The 17838-nt window shown below is 26.4% G+C and overlaps 1 protein-coding gene across 1 annotated transcript in view; it reads left to right on the forward strand.

Moving 5' to 3' along the window:
• Pgant2 (polypeptide N-acetylgalactosaminyltransferase 2) overlaps positions 1-12753 on the forward strand; it is a 181634-nt gene extending 168881 nt beyond the window's left edge. Inside the window, exons 4-10 of the mRNA XM_074252495.1 lie at positions 2012-2110; positions 3226-3293; positions 4329-4580; positions 4659-4874; positions 9455-9674; positions 11095-11305; positions 12091-12753. Coding sequence (XP_074108596.1) covers positions 2012-2110; positions 3226-3293; positions 4329-4580; positions 4659-4874; positions 9455-9674; positions 11095-11305; positions 12091-12360 — 1336 coding nt within the window. The 3' untranslated portion in view covers positions 12361-12753. The remainder of the gene's footprint in view (positions 1-2011; positions 2111-3225; positions 3294-4328; positions 4581-4658; positions 4875-9454; positions 9675-11094; positions 11306-12090) is intronic.
• Positions 12754-17838: the final 5085 nt, after the last annotated feature.

Raw genomic sequence — 17838 nt, forward strand, 5'->3', positions numbered from 1 at the left:
ATACGCGTCACGAGTCACAAGCTACATAAATGTGGCGAGACGGTAAAACGATCCTCAATATGTCAGCCAAACTTTTTTACTCGTTTTATCTCATCCTCAAGATAAACTCACAAAACGTGTGTTGAATTATCCTTTGTATTCATTATGCTATTTTTTTATTCTACTTTTTAAAAATTCTTCTTTTCCCTTTGTTTTATTGATATGGCTAAAGGATTTTTTGAGTATTCAGTACCTTTATTAAAATGTAAAGGTTATTCTAACAAAAGAAGAAAAAATTGAGCTTACTTAAGTTTAAGTAGTACTGATAATAAATTTTTTATATTTTACTTACAATTGTGATATGATGTTAAAAAATTATGCAATTTGAAAATAAAATTACTTAGTTCGAGAGAAAGTTTTTTAACAATTTTTTTATCTTCAATATTTAATCCACGATTTTAAATTTTATTCTTTACAATGGATCTTGATGTAAAAACTCTGTATGTAGCAGGTGTAAGGAAAAATAATTTGAGAGTAATTAAAATCAAATTTATGAGTAAAGTATTAGAATATTAAAAATATTAAAGATATAAGAAATTGTAGAAAAACTTTTTTGTAAAAAACTAAATTTTCTTCAAAAAGGGTTTTTTTTTGTACCTTCAAATATCTCAGTGGTAATTTTGATTTAAATTCTTTACCATAAATCCTGATGTAAATAATCTGTTTAAAGCGACTATACGAAAAAGTCATTTGTAAATAATTAAAATTAAAATTATGAGTAAACTACACTACTGGAAAAAACTAAAAGATCAAAAAAAAATTCCAAATTTTTGGGCAATTTACGACAGGCCGTAACTTCGAGAGAAATGGTCGTACAAGAAATAAAAAAAAAAAGAAAATTGTAGCTCCAAGTGTCTAGTTTTTGGATAAGAACTTTGAAATTTTGTAGCCTCCGCGGTTTTTGAGTGGTCTTAGTAAAACCAGCAACAAAAAAATTTTTGAAGTTTTTTTAGCTTTTTTTTTTGGTCTACGGATGTGGAAAAAGTTTTATTTGCTTAACCACTATTAGAATAGGATACTTTTAGCTTTAATTCCTTTTTTCATTCACCTTAATACGTCCACTCGCCGAGATATCGGTCTTCAAATGGAAAAGGATCTTTTTGTATTTGATTATCGATATCTCAGCAACCAATAATCTCACAGAAAGTTAAAGGCGGATTTCAAGTACTTGAATGAATTTTCTTTAATGACTAGCCAGTGCTTTTTTGAGAAAAAAATTTTTTCTTTTTGTCACATGAATTTGAAAATTCAACAAAAAAAGGGCTTTTAGTGGTTTTTTGGAAAATTAAGCGCTGGATTTAAAATATTGAGGAAACCACTAATGTTAAGTGTGCCTTTTACAGTTCAATATCTTTACAAAAATCTTACAAAGATCCAAATTAATCCAGCCAGCCGTTTTTTTTGTTTCACTCGATCGAATTTTTAAAAAAATTAAATGATCACGTTTTTTGCTCTGAAAAGTTCATAATTTTTAAAAATGAAAAAAAACATTTTTTCCAGGCTTTTTCCACATTGTTATTCCAGAAAGTGTTTAAATTTTCAAAAAAAAAATTTTTTTTTTTTTTTTAATTTTTTTCTAAAATTTTTTTCTGTATGAGATATAATAAAATTGACTAAGTCCTTTTTTGTAGAAAATTAAATTTTAGTCTGAATTTGAATTCCAAATTTTTTCTCAATCTTTGAGTTATATTTTCTCGATTCAATTTGTGAATTTCTTGAATTCATACGAACTAATTATATATAAACAATATTTTAATTTTCAAGAGAATATTTACGTTGAATCAAGTAATTTTTCTGTCAGCGTGTTTATTTACGTGAAAAGGATATCATAACTTTTAATTACTTTAGTTTTTAATTTAAATTTAATCAAACTTTGTCTGACTTGTTACTGAACTGAAACCTTCAAATATTTAATTTTATTTAAAGTATTTAAAAAAAAAAAAAATGAAAAAAAATAAAATTTTTTTTCCAGGTGCCGCTTGAAACAATGGCGACGAGACCTTCCACCCACTTCCGTGATTATAACCTTTCACAACGAAGCAAGATCAACATTGCTGCGAACAGTCGTTAGGTAATAAAAAATTTGTAAAAACATTTTTATGTAAACAATAATAGAAATTTAATTGAAAATACATTTAGAATAAATAGAGTTGACGTTGAAAGATAGGAAATGTCAATACGGAAATAAACCGGTCGGTACTTAACCGCCGGAAATTAATAAAATTTCCAATAGCGAACATCTTTCTCCGCTGGCTTTTCTAAAGTTCCAATAAAATATAAAATATATAAGTACAGAAAAACTAAACGGAGAATATAAAAAATTAAAAAGAACTTGTAATGGATACTGATGGAATTTCGTAATCGTAATTCCGTTGGTATCCATTTCGTCGTGCATCGAAGCTACGACGAAGAAAATAGGAGTAATGGCGTAATGGGGGCGAATGAAACCCTTTAAGTGATCTAAATTTTATCTTTTTTCACTTTTTTACTCGTATATCAAAAGTTTTTCTCGTAACCGAGGTATTAATTAAGACATTTTTCACTCTTTAACGTCTCATATTTTATATTAAGAAAGTTCAGGGGCAAAGTGGTGAGCCAGATATTTTTATGTGGTAGTCTTAATTATTTCAATCGTGGTCATCGATCAAGTTAATGATTTTAGTAATTACTTGTTTAACTTGTCGATTTTTCTTCTTTTTAACATTTTCTTCAATTTTTAAATTTATAGCTTAGAAGAAATTGAAAAAAGAATTTTAATTCATTGACTTTCTTTATCGACAAACCCTTTATTTAATAAAAAAATTAAAAATGATCTCCCATGTTAAATACCCATAAGAGATAGTATTAAAAAGGATTTGAAAGTATTCAAAATGATTAAAAATCAAATCATTTTGAATTCTTTCTAATTATTATTTTTTTAATGAAACTTGTACAAGTTTCTATTGGTATTTTTGATAAATAATTTATAAACAAGAAAATTAAAAAATTCTACAATATTATAATTAAATTAAAGCCATTACCTTAGCTGCAAATAGTGCGAGTAGTTATGGTGGAAGTAGAAGTAACAAACAACGCCAAATTCATTATTTATTATAAATTCAGTATTTTACCACGAAATCGTCTTTTTATTTATATGCAGTAAATTTGTAAATTAATAAATAAATTAATGGAAAATTCTTGTTATAGTGTATTAAACCGGAGTCCTGAGCACCTGATCAAAGAAATAATCCTCGTAGATGACTTCAGTGACCATCGTAAGTAAAAAAATTTTCAATTTTCTTAGCGGGAAGTTAAAAATTTTAATTAAAAATTTAAAAGCCCCAAATACGAAATTATGTGAATTTTTAAACAACTATAACTTTTGAATGCATCATTCGATTTTTATTTTCAAAAAGCATTCGACGCAGTATTTTAAACACTAATAATGCACTTTTACATTTTTTAATTTGATAAAAATAAAAAAATTGATTTTTATCAGTTTAAAAGTTAAAAAATTTGTACTTACAGATTTCAAAAAAAAAATAATCTTTTTTCTTAGTTTGATGTAACAAATAAATTTTAATTTTAAAAAAAATGCATCCATATGTTTTATTTATTTCTAATATATCGTAGCATTTTTTAACAAAATCTCTCCATTATAATTTATTTATTAAGAAATCCTAAAAATTGCTATATTCAATCATATTGAAGTAATTAGTTTTATTAAATTAAACATAGTAAAATTAATCATTTATTCTTTTTTACTTTTTACGTCAAGATTTATTAACAAGACTTGAAAAATAAATAAACTTTATGGAAATTTTGTTTAATGTTCCAAAAAAAGTCAAATTTTTGGAAAAATCAAATTAATATTTTCAAATTTAAAATCGAGATAAATTGTTTGAAGTATTTTATAGTAATTTTTGCATTTGAAAATTATTTCCATTGATTAAAATTTATTTTAGCATAAAAGTTCATTAAAAAAATGAAAAAGAATTTTTCCAAAATGTCTATTATTTTTTTTTCCAAAAAAAAAAAATTTATTGAAAAAATAAGTAATTCAAATTTTTTTTTCTATTTTTTATGAATTTTAGGAAAAAAAATGTGAATGAAATAAAATTCTGAATTTCATTAAAGGCTTAAAAAATTGTAAACCGTAAAACTGATTAATTCCAAAATATTTGATTGATTTTTACTAATAATTTGTAAATTAAAAAAATTCTTATTCTTCTATCTTTTTTTCTTTTTTAATAAAAATGAAATACCTTAAATTAAAATAAAATAATTTATTGTCTTTCAAAATTGAATAGCGGAAGACGGCGAAGAGCTATCGAAGATTCATAAAGTGAGAGTTATTCGTAATGAGAAACGTGAAGGTCTGATGAGATCGCGAGTACGTGGTGCTGACGCTGCGACGGCAAGTGTTCTGACGTTCCTGGACTCTCATTGCGAGTGTAATGCCGATTGGTTGGAACCTTTGCTTGAAAGAGTCGCTGAAGACCCTTCTCGTGTAGTCTGTCCGGTAATCGACGTTATCAGTATGGATACATTTCAATACATAGGTACAAAAAGACAATTTCTATTGGAAAAGTTCATATGTGGTTTGTATTGTAATTATTCTATTCATTTATTGTCACCAGGTGCATCGGCTGATTTGAGGGGTGGATTCGATTGGAGCCTAGTATTTAAATGGGAGTATTTGAGTCAAGCTGAAAGGCAATCGAGGCAAAAAGATCCTACTCAGGCTATCAGGACGCCAATGATCGCCGGCGGCTTGTTTGTTATCGATAAAGCTTACTTCGAGCAGCTGGGAAAATATGACACGCAAATGGATGTTTGGGGTGGCGAAAATTTAGGTATTTTCATTGAAAAATGTACGAAATAATTATTAATTATTAGTGATCGGATCAAAATATAATTACTATAATATTAATATGTCATAATGTATGGTCTTGCGCTAAAAAAAAAAAAAAAAAAAAAAAAAAACCTATTTGATTCATGAAAAATATTTTATTCTAAATTTCATTTTTTACAGTAAAAATTTTGTTTCAGTGCGTTAAAAAATTTTATTTTACATATTTAACACTTTTCTGTAGCAATTGAACATAAATTTTTTTAATGCACTGAAACAAAATTTTTTACTGTATTATTTCGAAATATTCGGTTCGAAATTAACCCGAGAAATTTATTCGCAAATTATAAAAATAAAAGATTAAGAGAAAAAGTTCTCGATTCTAGAATTTTACTAATTTAAGTAAGCACTTTACTTACTGTTCTTAATTTAAAATAATTAACCTGTATTTTACCCAACAATTTTGAAAGAAAAAGTTCGAATTTATATTCTGGTTAAAGTATTGGAGGTACAGAACATTTATAATAAACTCTTTTTATAGCAAATTTCACTTTTTACAAAAAAATTCCTCATTAATTTTATCGTATATCTTCTAGATTATTCACAATTTTAATTTTAATTATTTACAACCGATTTTTTCGTAAAGTCGATTTATACCGACTAGCAACCTTGCAGTCACTATATGAACTATGAATAAATAAAATTTTGCTTAATTAAATAATAACTTGTTAAATTGCACTGTACTTTCTTAAATACTGACGTTATTAAAAATATGAGCTTATCCCGATGTTACACTCTTCAAGAGCTTTCATTTGAGTACCCACATGCATTTTGATATATTTTTCATATATACATTAGGGTGGGTCAAAAAAATCGAATAATTTATTTTTGACTTTATACTCTGAAAAATAGGTTCGTAGACACCTAAAAAGAATTCTCTCCAAGTATAAGCTCTTAATTATAACGGGAAGGTCCTCCGCTTTGCGGGTTTCTATTTTTTTCGAATAATCAGATAAAAAAATTTATATCTCGCTTCCAACTGCTTGGAAAAATATTCCGTGGCATAGATTTTGTGAGAAATTGAATGCTTTACAAAAAAGGTCTCTTATGACTTTTTCAAAAACTCAACCGATTAAAAGATATTCATAGTTGAAGTTTGGCTATTTTAAGGAAAATATTCGTTTTTATTATGAATTTTATAAGTCGATGAAAAAAATTATTTCGGATTGCGGAACTCATGATTTTGTAGGAAATTTACTGCTCTACAAAAATGGTCTCTTATGATTTTTTGATTAAGTGAAGCCGTTACGAGATATTCATCGTCAAACATTAACGAATATCAATATTTCCAGTTTTTGATCAATAATTCGATAAATTTTAATTTAAACTATGAGTTTCAGGAAAATTTACATAAATTTGAGTTTCGATCGATAAAGAAATGTTATAAACAATTTTTTAATATTGTTTTCAGTCTTGAGCTTGTTTGATTGCATTAAAACAAGAAATTAGAGCATTTTTTTCGACATATAGCCAATGATTAGTTTAATTTGAAGTGAATGACATATTTCTTTGTCAAATTTAATATGAAAAGTATTGAATCAAGTGAGAAACAACCAGTATTTAACTTTTTTATAGATAAATTTTTTATTGAATTATCAATTGCAATATAATTGTCTATATTTTTAACATAACAGTACGCTATTACTATAAATAATTTCTTTTATTACAATTTGGGAATGTTTTTTGATGTTCTTTGACAACTTGCAATAAGTACTGGAATTGTTCTTCATTTTTGTCAAGCATTGATTATATTCACTGACTAATGCAACAGCTCGCTCTGCTGAATCATTGACAACTTTTAGTTGTTGAAAGTATTCTTTATTTTCGAGATAACTCTCATTAGTAGGCCATAATTCAACATCGACATCAAGAAAGTCATACGGTAGATCGAAGATTTTGAAAAGATTTAATGACTTTTTAGACACAAAGTCACTCAGAGTTCTCTGCGCCAATGAATTCAAATCTTTTTAGCAATTACAAATCTTTTAGCTTTAGAATCTGTACCTTCACGAGTATTAACAGCTTCAACAATACTTTTTTTACTTCTAATGGAACGCCATCGTCAAACAGTGATAAAATGGCAAGTTCATCGCTCAAATACCATAAGTGCGAAATCATTTTTTCACACGTAGCTGAAGAAATCAAAGGATTGATATGTTTGTACTCCAATAAATTTTTCATAAACTGCAAGTCATGATAAGCAGCAGTTGTTGCAGAAGTTGATGAAAACCAAGCTTTTAAATACAATGTGACTATAAAAATACAGAAATGACGAAGACCATGCAATTCTTTCTGAGAGAGTTGGAATTCATCTCTGAATAGATACATTTTCAAACTATAAATGGCCTTAGCCATCCATCTAGCATGATGAACAGCACCAGGACGTTTGAAAGAAATCTTTTCTTGAGGCATTTCTCCAAGGAAAATCAATGATAATTCCAATAATTCTTTATCTAACTTATTATAACATTTCTTTATCGATCGAAACTCAAATTTATGTAAATTTTCCTGAAACTCATAGTTTAAATTAAAATTTATCGAATTATTGATCAAAAACTGGAAATATTGATATTCGTTAATGTTTGACGATGAATATCTCGTAACGGCTTCACTTAATCAAAAAATCATAAGAGACCATTTTTGTAGAGCAGTAAATTTCCTACAAAATCATGAGTTCCGCAATCCGAAATAATTTTTTTCATCGACTTATAAAATTCATAATAAAAACGAATATTTTCCTTAAAATAGCCAAACTTCAACTATGAATATCTTTTAATCGGTTGAGTTTTTGAAAAAGTCATAAGAGACCTTTTTTGTAAAGCATTCAATTTCTCACAAAATCTATGCCACGGAATATTTTTCCAAGCAGTTGGAAGCGAGATATAAATTTTTTTATCTGATTATTCGAAAAAAATAGAAACCCGCAAAGCGGAGGACCTTCCCGTTATAATTAAGAGCTTATACTTGGAGAGAATTCTTTTTAGGTGTCTACGAACCTATTTTTCAGAGTATAAAATCAAAAATAAATTATTCGATTTTTTTGACCCACCCTAATATACATATATATAATATTTATAAATATATGAAAAATTGATGTGGGTAGTCAAATGAAAGGTTTTGATGAGTGTAATATCGGGGTGAGCTTATATCTTAAAAAATGTCAATAGTTCTCTAGATACGAGGTAATGTTTGACACTAAATTTCACTAAAAAAAACCGATTTTACCATATGACTATTCTGGAGACAAAATGTTTCTTATTCTCTTAATAATATAGATCATTTACATTAGGACCCATACACAGGAAGAAAGAAAGTCTTGAGTCAAGCGTAAATTTTTTTAAATCAAAAAAATTTTAAGCAAGATTGAAAATTTCTTGAATTAAGTTAAAATTTCTTGAACGAAGTTGAATTTTTTCAAGCCAAGAAAATTTCTTCTTTCTCCAAAATAACCTCGGTCTTCCTTATAATTTTCTTGGTTCAAGACATTTTTTTTTCTGTGTAGTAAGAAAATCAAAATTACTGTTAGAATATTGAAAATACAAAAAAAAAAAAACAATATGAAACCTTCTTTGTAAAAAATTAAATTTTTTAAAAAAAAAATTTCTATTAATTTTTTTGAATCTGTAATAGATTACTCATAATTTTAATAACGATTTTTCAAGACTTATTTTTCCGTACATTCGACGCGTCATGTGTGATAATAGATAAAAATTGAAATTATGAGTGAAATATTGAATATAAGATAAAAGACCCAGTTATTGACACTTGCAATTTTATTTTAATTAAAAAAACAAATCAACTCTAATAAATTAATAAATATAATTTTTGAATTATAAATTTAAAAAAAATTGGTTTTTTGAGAATATTTAATTTTTTTAATTAGAATAAAATTGCAAGCGTCAAACAACTAGGCTGCTGTCAATAACTGGGTCTTTTACCTAACATAAAAATTATAAGCGATCTCTCTTGTAGAAAATTCAATTCTCTCTAAAAAAAAAAGTCTCATTAATTTTATCATATTTCTGATAATTTGCTCAAAATCTTAATTGATGAGAAAAATTCTTGAATTAAAGCATAAAGTTTTAATTACAATTATTTTGTTCTTGCATTAACAATATTTCTTTTGAATGAAACAGTTTTCTCCGTGTAGCTGTTTTTTTTTGTACTCCAACAAAAATTTATCTTAAAGCTAAAAATATATTTAAAAAAAAATTTGCCAACAAATCTGCTGAAAATTCGAATGTTTAAAAGAACGATTTTAAATAATTTGAAATACAAATTATCAAAATTATTAACTAACTGTTAATAATTATTTTATGAACCCCAAAAAACTCGGAAAAAAGTTTTAATACTTATCACGAGAACATAAAAAACTAATAAACAAGTTTCGCAAGTAATCAAAAGAGATATTAAATGACAAAAACAAATAATCTTTCTGCAAAGTAAAGTAAAAGACTTAACAGTTAGTTTTTTATTTCCAAAATTTTAGGAAAGATAAATAACTCAAAAAACTAATTATTTCAGAAATATCCTTCCGCGTATGGCAGTGCGGTGGAAGTTTGGAGATAATACCTTGCTCGCGAGTTGGCCACGTATTTCGCAAACGTCACCCGTACTCGTTTCCCGGCGGAAGTGGAAACGTGTTTGCCAGAAATACCCGACGTGCCGCTGAAGTCTGGATGGATGACTATAAGCACTTCTATTACAACGCGGTCCCACTTGCACGGAACATACCCTACGGAAAGTAAGTTTTCATCCCCATACCTTTCTCCTCTTCTTCCTTCATCCTCTTCCGTTTTATTTTTTATCGACCCCGAGTCCCCAAACAATACAAACTTTCTCTTAAACTTTTCTCAACCCGCCTTAGACTTAAGCTCTGCGGAATTTTGATTTTACTAATAATAATAATAATAATAACAACTATTAAAAAAAAATATTTATCATAAATAAATATTTACATTCACTTATTTCTATTTTACGCTGAGAAAAAAAATTTCTTTTGACAAGAAATTAATTTGTTTTAATTTCAAACAATTTTATTTCTAAACTGAAAAATTAAAAATTTTTCTCACACTAATTTTTTTGTTAAAATAAAATTTTTTGATTAATCTTTTTTGATATTTTTAATATATGGGTGATTCTTTGCACAGTAAAAAATTTTACGTCATTGCGTCAAAAAATTTTGTGTTAAAAATTTTTGTGTTAAATATTTAACACTTCTATATTTAAATTTAACATTTACTGTGTTGAATTAACATAAAAAAGTGCATAACATAATTAAAAATTAACACAAAAAAAGTGTTGAATATTTAACATAAAAATTTTTAACACAAAATTTTTCGACGTATTGACGCAAAATTTTTTACTGTGTGTAAGGACGTCTTAAATCTGTACAAAATTGTTCGACCAAATTATTTTTGATTTCATTAGAAAAAAAATTATGGACAAAATTATATATTATAGACGAATAACTTGAAATTTAATTTTAAAGTTTCAATTTTGGGAAAAGGACAGCCTAGGGGACTGTTATTTCGGTGGTTTACAAATTTATAGCAAAAAAAAAAAAACCAAAATATATTTCATTTTAGTTTTCAACCCTCCAAATAGAAATATTTTTTTACTTCCGTAATAAATTTTATTTAGTAACAAAATAACAATTTTCTAGTAAAAAAATGCCCGGAACAGCGAAAAACATCTTTACAGAGAATCACCCATATATCATAATTTTTACTTGAAAAATAATAAAAATTAAAGTTGGGCTTATTAATTATTATATTTTAATTTTTTGGACACTAACGAAGTTTTTATTACCGTCTAAAATATTATTTCTCCTATATAATTATTGAATTATAACATTCGAATAAATCCTGTTAATAATGTCAAAAGGGTGCATCAGAAAATTTACGCTTTTTTGGTTTTGAAGAGTTAAAAAGCTAAAATAAAAAATTTTTTTCTGACATACACCCTTTTAGCTTTGAGAAAAAAATTTTTTTAAGCCAAAAAGGCGTAAAAGGCAAAATTTATTTTTGGAAATTGAACTAAAATCACGAACAAATCCTAATTTTTTTAAGCTTTTAATTTTTTGTATTCGATGTAAATTCAGTGAAATAAAAAAAAAAAAAAATTAAATTTTAATAATATAATAATTCATACTTTGCGATCAGTATTGCAGATAGACTTGATTTGAAAAGAAGATTGCACTGCAAGCCCTTCAGCTGGTATCTGAAGAACGTCTATCCGGAATTAGTGATTCCAACAAGTGAAGGCGGACCCGGCGGGTCCTTGAAACAAGGACACTCTTGTCTTGACAGCATGGGACATTTATTAGATGGTAACGTTGGTCTCTATCCTTGCCATGATACTGGTGGCAATCAGGTAATTTTTTTTTCTTCTAGTCAATTTTTTTTAATTGTTTAGTTTTAAGGTCGCTTTATTTTTTGGCATAAAAAATTGAAAAATTAACATTATTTTTAAATTATTTAATATATATATATATATATATATATATATATATATATATATATATATATATATATATATATATATATTTTAGAACTGACGTATTTTTGTATGAAACGTGTAGAAATGCAAAAAAAGATTTTTTTCAAACTAAAATTTTTTTTGGACTTAGAAAAAAAAACAGAATTTTTGTGATACGCCCTTATGGCATCCGAGGTGGATCCCGGGAGCCATAGAGGCGCATAAATTTTTTTTTTAGCATTTCTCCACATTTCGGACAAAACTACGTCGATTCCCGAAAAAAAATTTTTTATACGCCCTTATGGCTTTTCACCGGGACCTTTTGCCGGTATACGCCCTTATGGCATCTGGAACGCGATTATTTTATTAGTTATACTACTCCTTATATAGTCTATCTTAAAAACATTGTCAAAATATAAATATTCAATTATCTGCGTTATTTTGTGCTTCAACCAATTCAAAATTATTTAAATTTTCATAAAAATCACTAATCTGAACTAATAATTACATCTTTATACATTCAAAGTAGAGTCAAATACGTTTTACTTTGAAAACTGTTCAACTACTGGGTATTTTAACTTATAATTAATTGAAAAATTGCAAGCTTTGGAACTAAACAATTATCCATTTTATTTGAGACTTTTTTTCACTATTAATTAAAAATATATTTACTATTTCAGGAATGGAGCTTAACAAAAGATGGTTTAATAAAACACCACGAACTGTGTCTGACTCTTCCAATGTACGCAAAAGGCACGACCCTGCTGATGCAGGTGTGCGACGGAAGCGAAAACCAGAAGTGGAGGTACCTCGAGGGCGGGCTGATAAGACACTCGAGGATCCCCGTCTGCATGGACTCTAAGTTCCACGCACAACGCGGTATCACTGCCGAAAAGTGCGACTCCAGTGTTGAGTCCCAGCGGTGGCATCTTTACAACCACGGTCATTAGTTTTTTATTTTTTTACTCAATAATTATAAGTACCACTAACTTATTCGAACATTTAATGATTGATATTCATAAGATAGATTATGGTAATTTTATTTGTTATTTGTAATTTAAATTCATGTAAATTTATTTATAAAATACGTAATTTTTTAAATAAAAGAAAAAATTTATTTTTAACAAAATGAGCGATGTTGTTATAAGAAATTAATTTGTTAAAAATTTGGTAATTTTATTTGTTAGCTGAACAAATTAAATTATTATTTTTGTTTAAAAAAAATTTTTTTAAATTAAGGAAAAATAATTTCAGATGATAATTCGCAAATTTTCTATCTAAAATTTTATTTTTGAAATTAAAAAAATTTTTTTTAACAAGAAAATTAATGTGAGAAAAATTTTTATTATTTCAGCTAAAAAATAAAATTTTTACAAATTAATTTCTTATCTCAATGCCCATTTTTTTTTTAAATAAATTTTTTCTTACAGTGTAATTTATAAAAAGGGTCTGTATATGCGCTTAATTGATTAAGATGTTTATTAGCTTATTAGCTAAAATTTATTATTTAAGTGTGGCCAAAAAAATAAACTGTTTTTTTTTTTTTTTAATTTCCTGTGAAAATATTTCAATTTTTTATTCATTTTAAAAATCAAAACTCTAAAATTTTTTTAGGATTGCTAAAAATTAATTTTATTTTTTTTTTTTTAAGATTAAAAATTTAATATTTAAAATTTAGAGCTAAAAATTTTTTTCAAATCCCTTTTTAGTCCCTAGAAAAATTTTTTTTACGAGGGCTTTTAAAAATGATAAAAATTAATGTATTTTCAAATGAGACTAAAAATAAATTAGTTTTTTTTGCGCCACCCTAAAACAAAAAAAAAGAAAAAATGAGGTACTGTTAAATTTTTTTTTAATTTAAAATATTAGTTTAATTTTTCAGTAATTAAAATTTTCAGTACCTCATTTTTTCAAATTTCCTGTAAATTTTTTCTATAAATTGACTCGCTCCGTAAATAATAAGATTACGTAAGATAAATAAAATGATAAAAAATGAATAATAATTTCAATTAAAATTTCTTGACAATATTTTATTAGCGTTAATATTTTTGATGTTTTATATGAAAATAATAAATAAGTTTATAATCCGATTAAGTGTTCCATTTAAATCATCTCGTGATTCATATTTATAAATGAAATAATCGAATAATTAAACCATTGAAATTTGAATTTATATTCAAATTTAAATATTGTATATCACAATGAGATTTCAAGTCGTTTCATTTTGAATTATTTCAGTAATTGCTCTGAAGAATTAACTAGCAATTATTTATTATTCATATACTCTTCCAACATTATAAATTTATTTAAAAAGAAAAAAGAAAATAAATTTATTACTTAGACTTAATTATTAAATTTGTTTATAATTAATATCTAGTCTTCTATATAAAATATGTAAATATAAAATCTTCCATTTATAAATTTTATAATTGAAAAAAAAAAAAAAATTTTTTTTACTTGAAAAATACTCAATTATTATAAAAAAAAAAAATATGTGAAAACTTAAGTGAAGTTTTTTTTAATTAAATGAAATTTTGTGTTTATTTTTATTAAAAAAAAATTAATTATAGATTATAAAATAAAAATTAATGCATAATTAATAATTACACCTAAATAAACATCAAGAGATTTATTTTTGTAATTATAATAAATTTATTAAGTACTTAAACTTGGTTGTGCAAAAATGAAATCCAACGAAATAAATTCCATTTGATAAGTTTTAATTAAATTAACCAAAACAATCATTAAAAAAAAAAAAAAAAATTGTAATTAAAACTTAAAACACGAAATTTGATATTTTCTTGAACTGTGATCAATTTCGTTCATGGTTCAAAATAAAAAAATAAAAAAATGTAATGGCTTTTAAAATAAAAAAATATCGTATGTAAATAAAGCTATTGTTATTTATTATTAATTATTGGATTTTATTATTAATTTACGTTTAAGTTATACTAAAATAAGATGTAAAATAGAACTTAGTTATAACTTAACTGAATTTTTTAACTATTTTTTTCTTTACTATAAAAATAAAAAAAAAATGATAATTGTATAAATGCGTTACATAAAATTTTATTTGTATTGAATAAATAGTAATTTGCGTAAGTGTAAATGATGCTGACCCTTGTGGAAATAATTCTCTGAAAAAACTCTTGACAAGTCTTTATAACTCTGAATAAGACTTTTCGAAATTCTTCACATCCCTAACTAAGTGAAGGAAAGACTTAATAAGTCTTCAAAACTCTGCAATACTCTTCAAAAATCAAATTTTCCCTGCAATTTCGGAATTTCTCAAAGAGTTATTAAGACTTGATAAGACTTGTTCAGTTTTACAGGAAAAGAAGAAAATATTTCTTTTCAAAAAAATTACGTATCAGAATTAAATAAAACTATAAAAAGAATTAATGCATGTTTTAAAAAATTTTTTTAAATAATATTTTCATCACGAAAATACTTTGATGGGTATCGAATCACTCATAGTTGAGCAAGTCAAAACATCAACAGCAAATGAAGTGCCCTTGCTTTTGGAAACAGATATTACTCAAAGAGTAAATCCAATCGGTATTTAATTTGGACTATCAAATATTAAAGTCAACTTTCTAGGTAGGAAAGAATTTTCTAACCACATGCCACCTATTAGAAACTAAGAACACTCAAAGATTCTAACTGTAAATTCGTAAACTAAAATATGTTAGGTATCAATTAATTCCAGCAGATAGCGTGTGGATAGAAAATTCTGTCCTACCTAGAAAGTTGACTTTAATATTTGATAGTCCAAATTAAATACCGATTGGATTTACTCTTTGAGTAGTATCTGTTTCCAACATCAAGTGCACTTCATTTGCTGTTGATGTTTTGACTTGCTCAACTATGAGTGATTCGATGCCCATCAAAGTATTTTCGTGATGAAAATATTATTTAAAAAAAATTTTTTTAAAACATGCATTACTTCTTTTTTATAGTTTTATTTAATTCTGATAAGTAATTTTTTTGAAAAGAAATATTTTCTTCTTTTCCTGTAAAACTGAACAAGTCTTATCAAGTCTTAATAACTCTTTGAGAAATTCCGAAATTGCAGGGAAAATTTGACTTTTGAAGAGTATTGCAGAGTTTTGAAGACTTATTAAGTCTTTCCTTTACTTAGTTAGGGATGTGAAGACTTTCGAAAAGTCTTATTCAGAGTTATAAAGACTTTTCAAGAGTTTTTTCAGAGAATTATTTCCACAAGGGGAGATTAATTGATAGTCTTACGTAGAATAACTACCGATAAGAATGTATAATTAATTAGGAAACTGTTTTTGTAAAAAAAAAAAAAAAAAAAAAAAAATAAACAAGCTAATGAAAATGAAATATTTTAATTAATCTAAAAAATAAAATATACACATTATAATCAATTTTAATGAACCTTTTTCTTTTTTTTAAAACTTTTATCAATTTTCTCCTTAATCTTCTGAAATTTGAGTTGGAAGCCTCTCTCCAAAGCATCTCTCTATTTTATTCTTACTGAAATTTTAGTTAAGTGTAGGCTAGTATTAAGTGTTAATTTTGATTTTGATGTTTTCTAAAACACAAAATTTCGTGCATCAAACTGGTATATAAAGCTGCACAAGCTAGCTTTTATTGAATGGATTTTTCAGTGATTAAAAAATTATAAATTTTCAAGAAAGTTTTATGGTTAAGTTTTGGTATTTCTCTGCGCAATTATTTGACGCATCATCCACAGTGTTATTCTTTAGTGTGTTAATTGTCAGCAATTGTCAGCAAGACATTTTAAGTGTGTATTGCACTAACAAGTATCAATGTGGAGAGGTCTGTTTACATTTTCTACTGCTGTAGTAGTGTGAGTGACAGGCATATTGTATATGTTTCCTACTTGGTTTCATGTTTGTTTTCATGATATGTCTGAAATAAAACTCATGTCTCCAAATTAATGCAATAAATTGTTGACAACTTTATTTATTATTTGTGTTAATTGATCAGTTATGTCATTTCTATTTGATACTTGTTTTAGATGCAAATCCTCTCTCAAAACACCGTACACATGTGATACTTGTAATAAATCTTTTCATCGAAGTTGTGCATGTGATTATATAAAGTCAAGAGCAAAGGATGACTGTTGTAGACAAAAATTTGATTATCTATTAAGTTCGACCTTAGTAAATAAAATAAACTTAGTAAATAAAGATAATACCAAGTCTAAAACCATTAAAACTCGTCTTAATTCCTTAAGATCAGTAACCTCTAACAACTCATCAAATTCGAGTTTTAAATCTGCACAGTCAACGGATAGGCCATCTTAAAATAGTAGATCAAAACAGAAATCTGGTGTCATTTCGCCAGTCTCTCCTCAGTGCTCAGAATCTCCTGTCAGCGACTCAGTGTTTTTACCAGATTCTGGAAAATTATCAATGGCGACTATGCACTCAAATTCTGTTGAAGGTAATGCAACTATGGTCAGTGCCTCCACAAGTACAGCTATTGTAAGTGCTCTTCCTTCGAATTGGTCATCATTGTCAGCTGATGACAAATTGACCTTAGTCATGAAATCGGTCGCGCAAATTCCGTCTCTCACTACGGAATTCAAGTTGTTGTCATCGAAGATTGATGATTTTAATAAGCGCTTGAACAGTATTCAAGAAGAACAATCTGCGACAAAAGTAAAGTTAACGAGTATAAACACAAATGTACTAGCAAATACTGATAAAATCTCAAAAATGGTTACTGCTTTAGAAGAACTTAGAGAAGATACGAATTTCAATACAAGAAAAGCTAAGACATTAGCTGATCAAATGGCCTCACTCAAATCAAGTTGTTCAGTAAATCAGGATGTATCAACTTCTTCAACAAATACACGAGTTTCGTCTGAATTAATTATCACTGGAATCCCGGATTGTGTTACTGAAAGTTTGTCATCATTAGAGATTGCATCAGGAGTCTTTGAAGTGCTAAATATTTCTAATTTAATAACTGACATTTTAACTATTCGAAAAATAGATAAAAAACAAAAAACTAATAGTATTGATAACAATAGTAATATAGAAAATGTAAAAGGTAGACCCAAGTTGCACTCGTTTATACTTAAGATGAAGTCTCAGCAAGTTCGGGATCATATTATTGACTCTAGAAAGAAATTAAGAAATTTATTCATTAAAAATGTTTTTCCTCAGATTACTGGTGATTCATATCAAGGAAATATTTATATTAATGAATTTTTAAATGTAGATACTCACAAATTGTTATTAAATACTAAACATAAGGCCAAGAATCTACACTTTAAGTATGTCTGGGTGCAAAATGGGTCTATATATGTCAAAAAGGATGAAAATTCCTTAAAAATTAAAATTTGCTCTGATCTAGATTTAGATAACCTTGAATAACGCCATGTTGATTTAACCAATATCAACGATAATAAACTTACGTCACTTAGGCTT

Source organism: Cotesia typhae, unplaced genomic scaffold (genome assembly GCF_013202065.1).
Source record: "Cotesia typhae breed Kobodo isofemale line unplaced genomic scaffold, CoteBio_Ctyphae scaffold_121, whole genome shotgun sequence".
Classification (NCBI taxonomy): domain Eukaryota; kingdom Metazoa; phylum Arthropoda; class Insecta; order Hymenoptera; family Braconidae; genus Cotesia; species Cotesia typhae.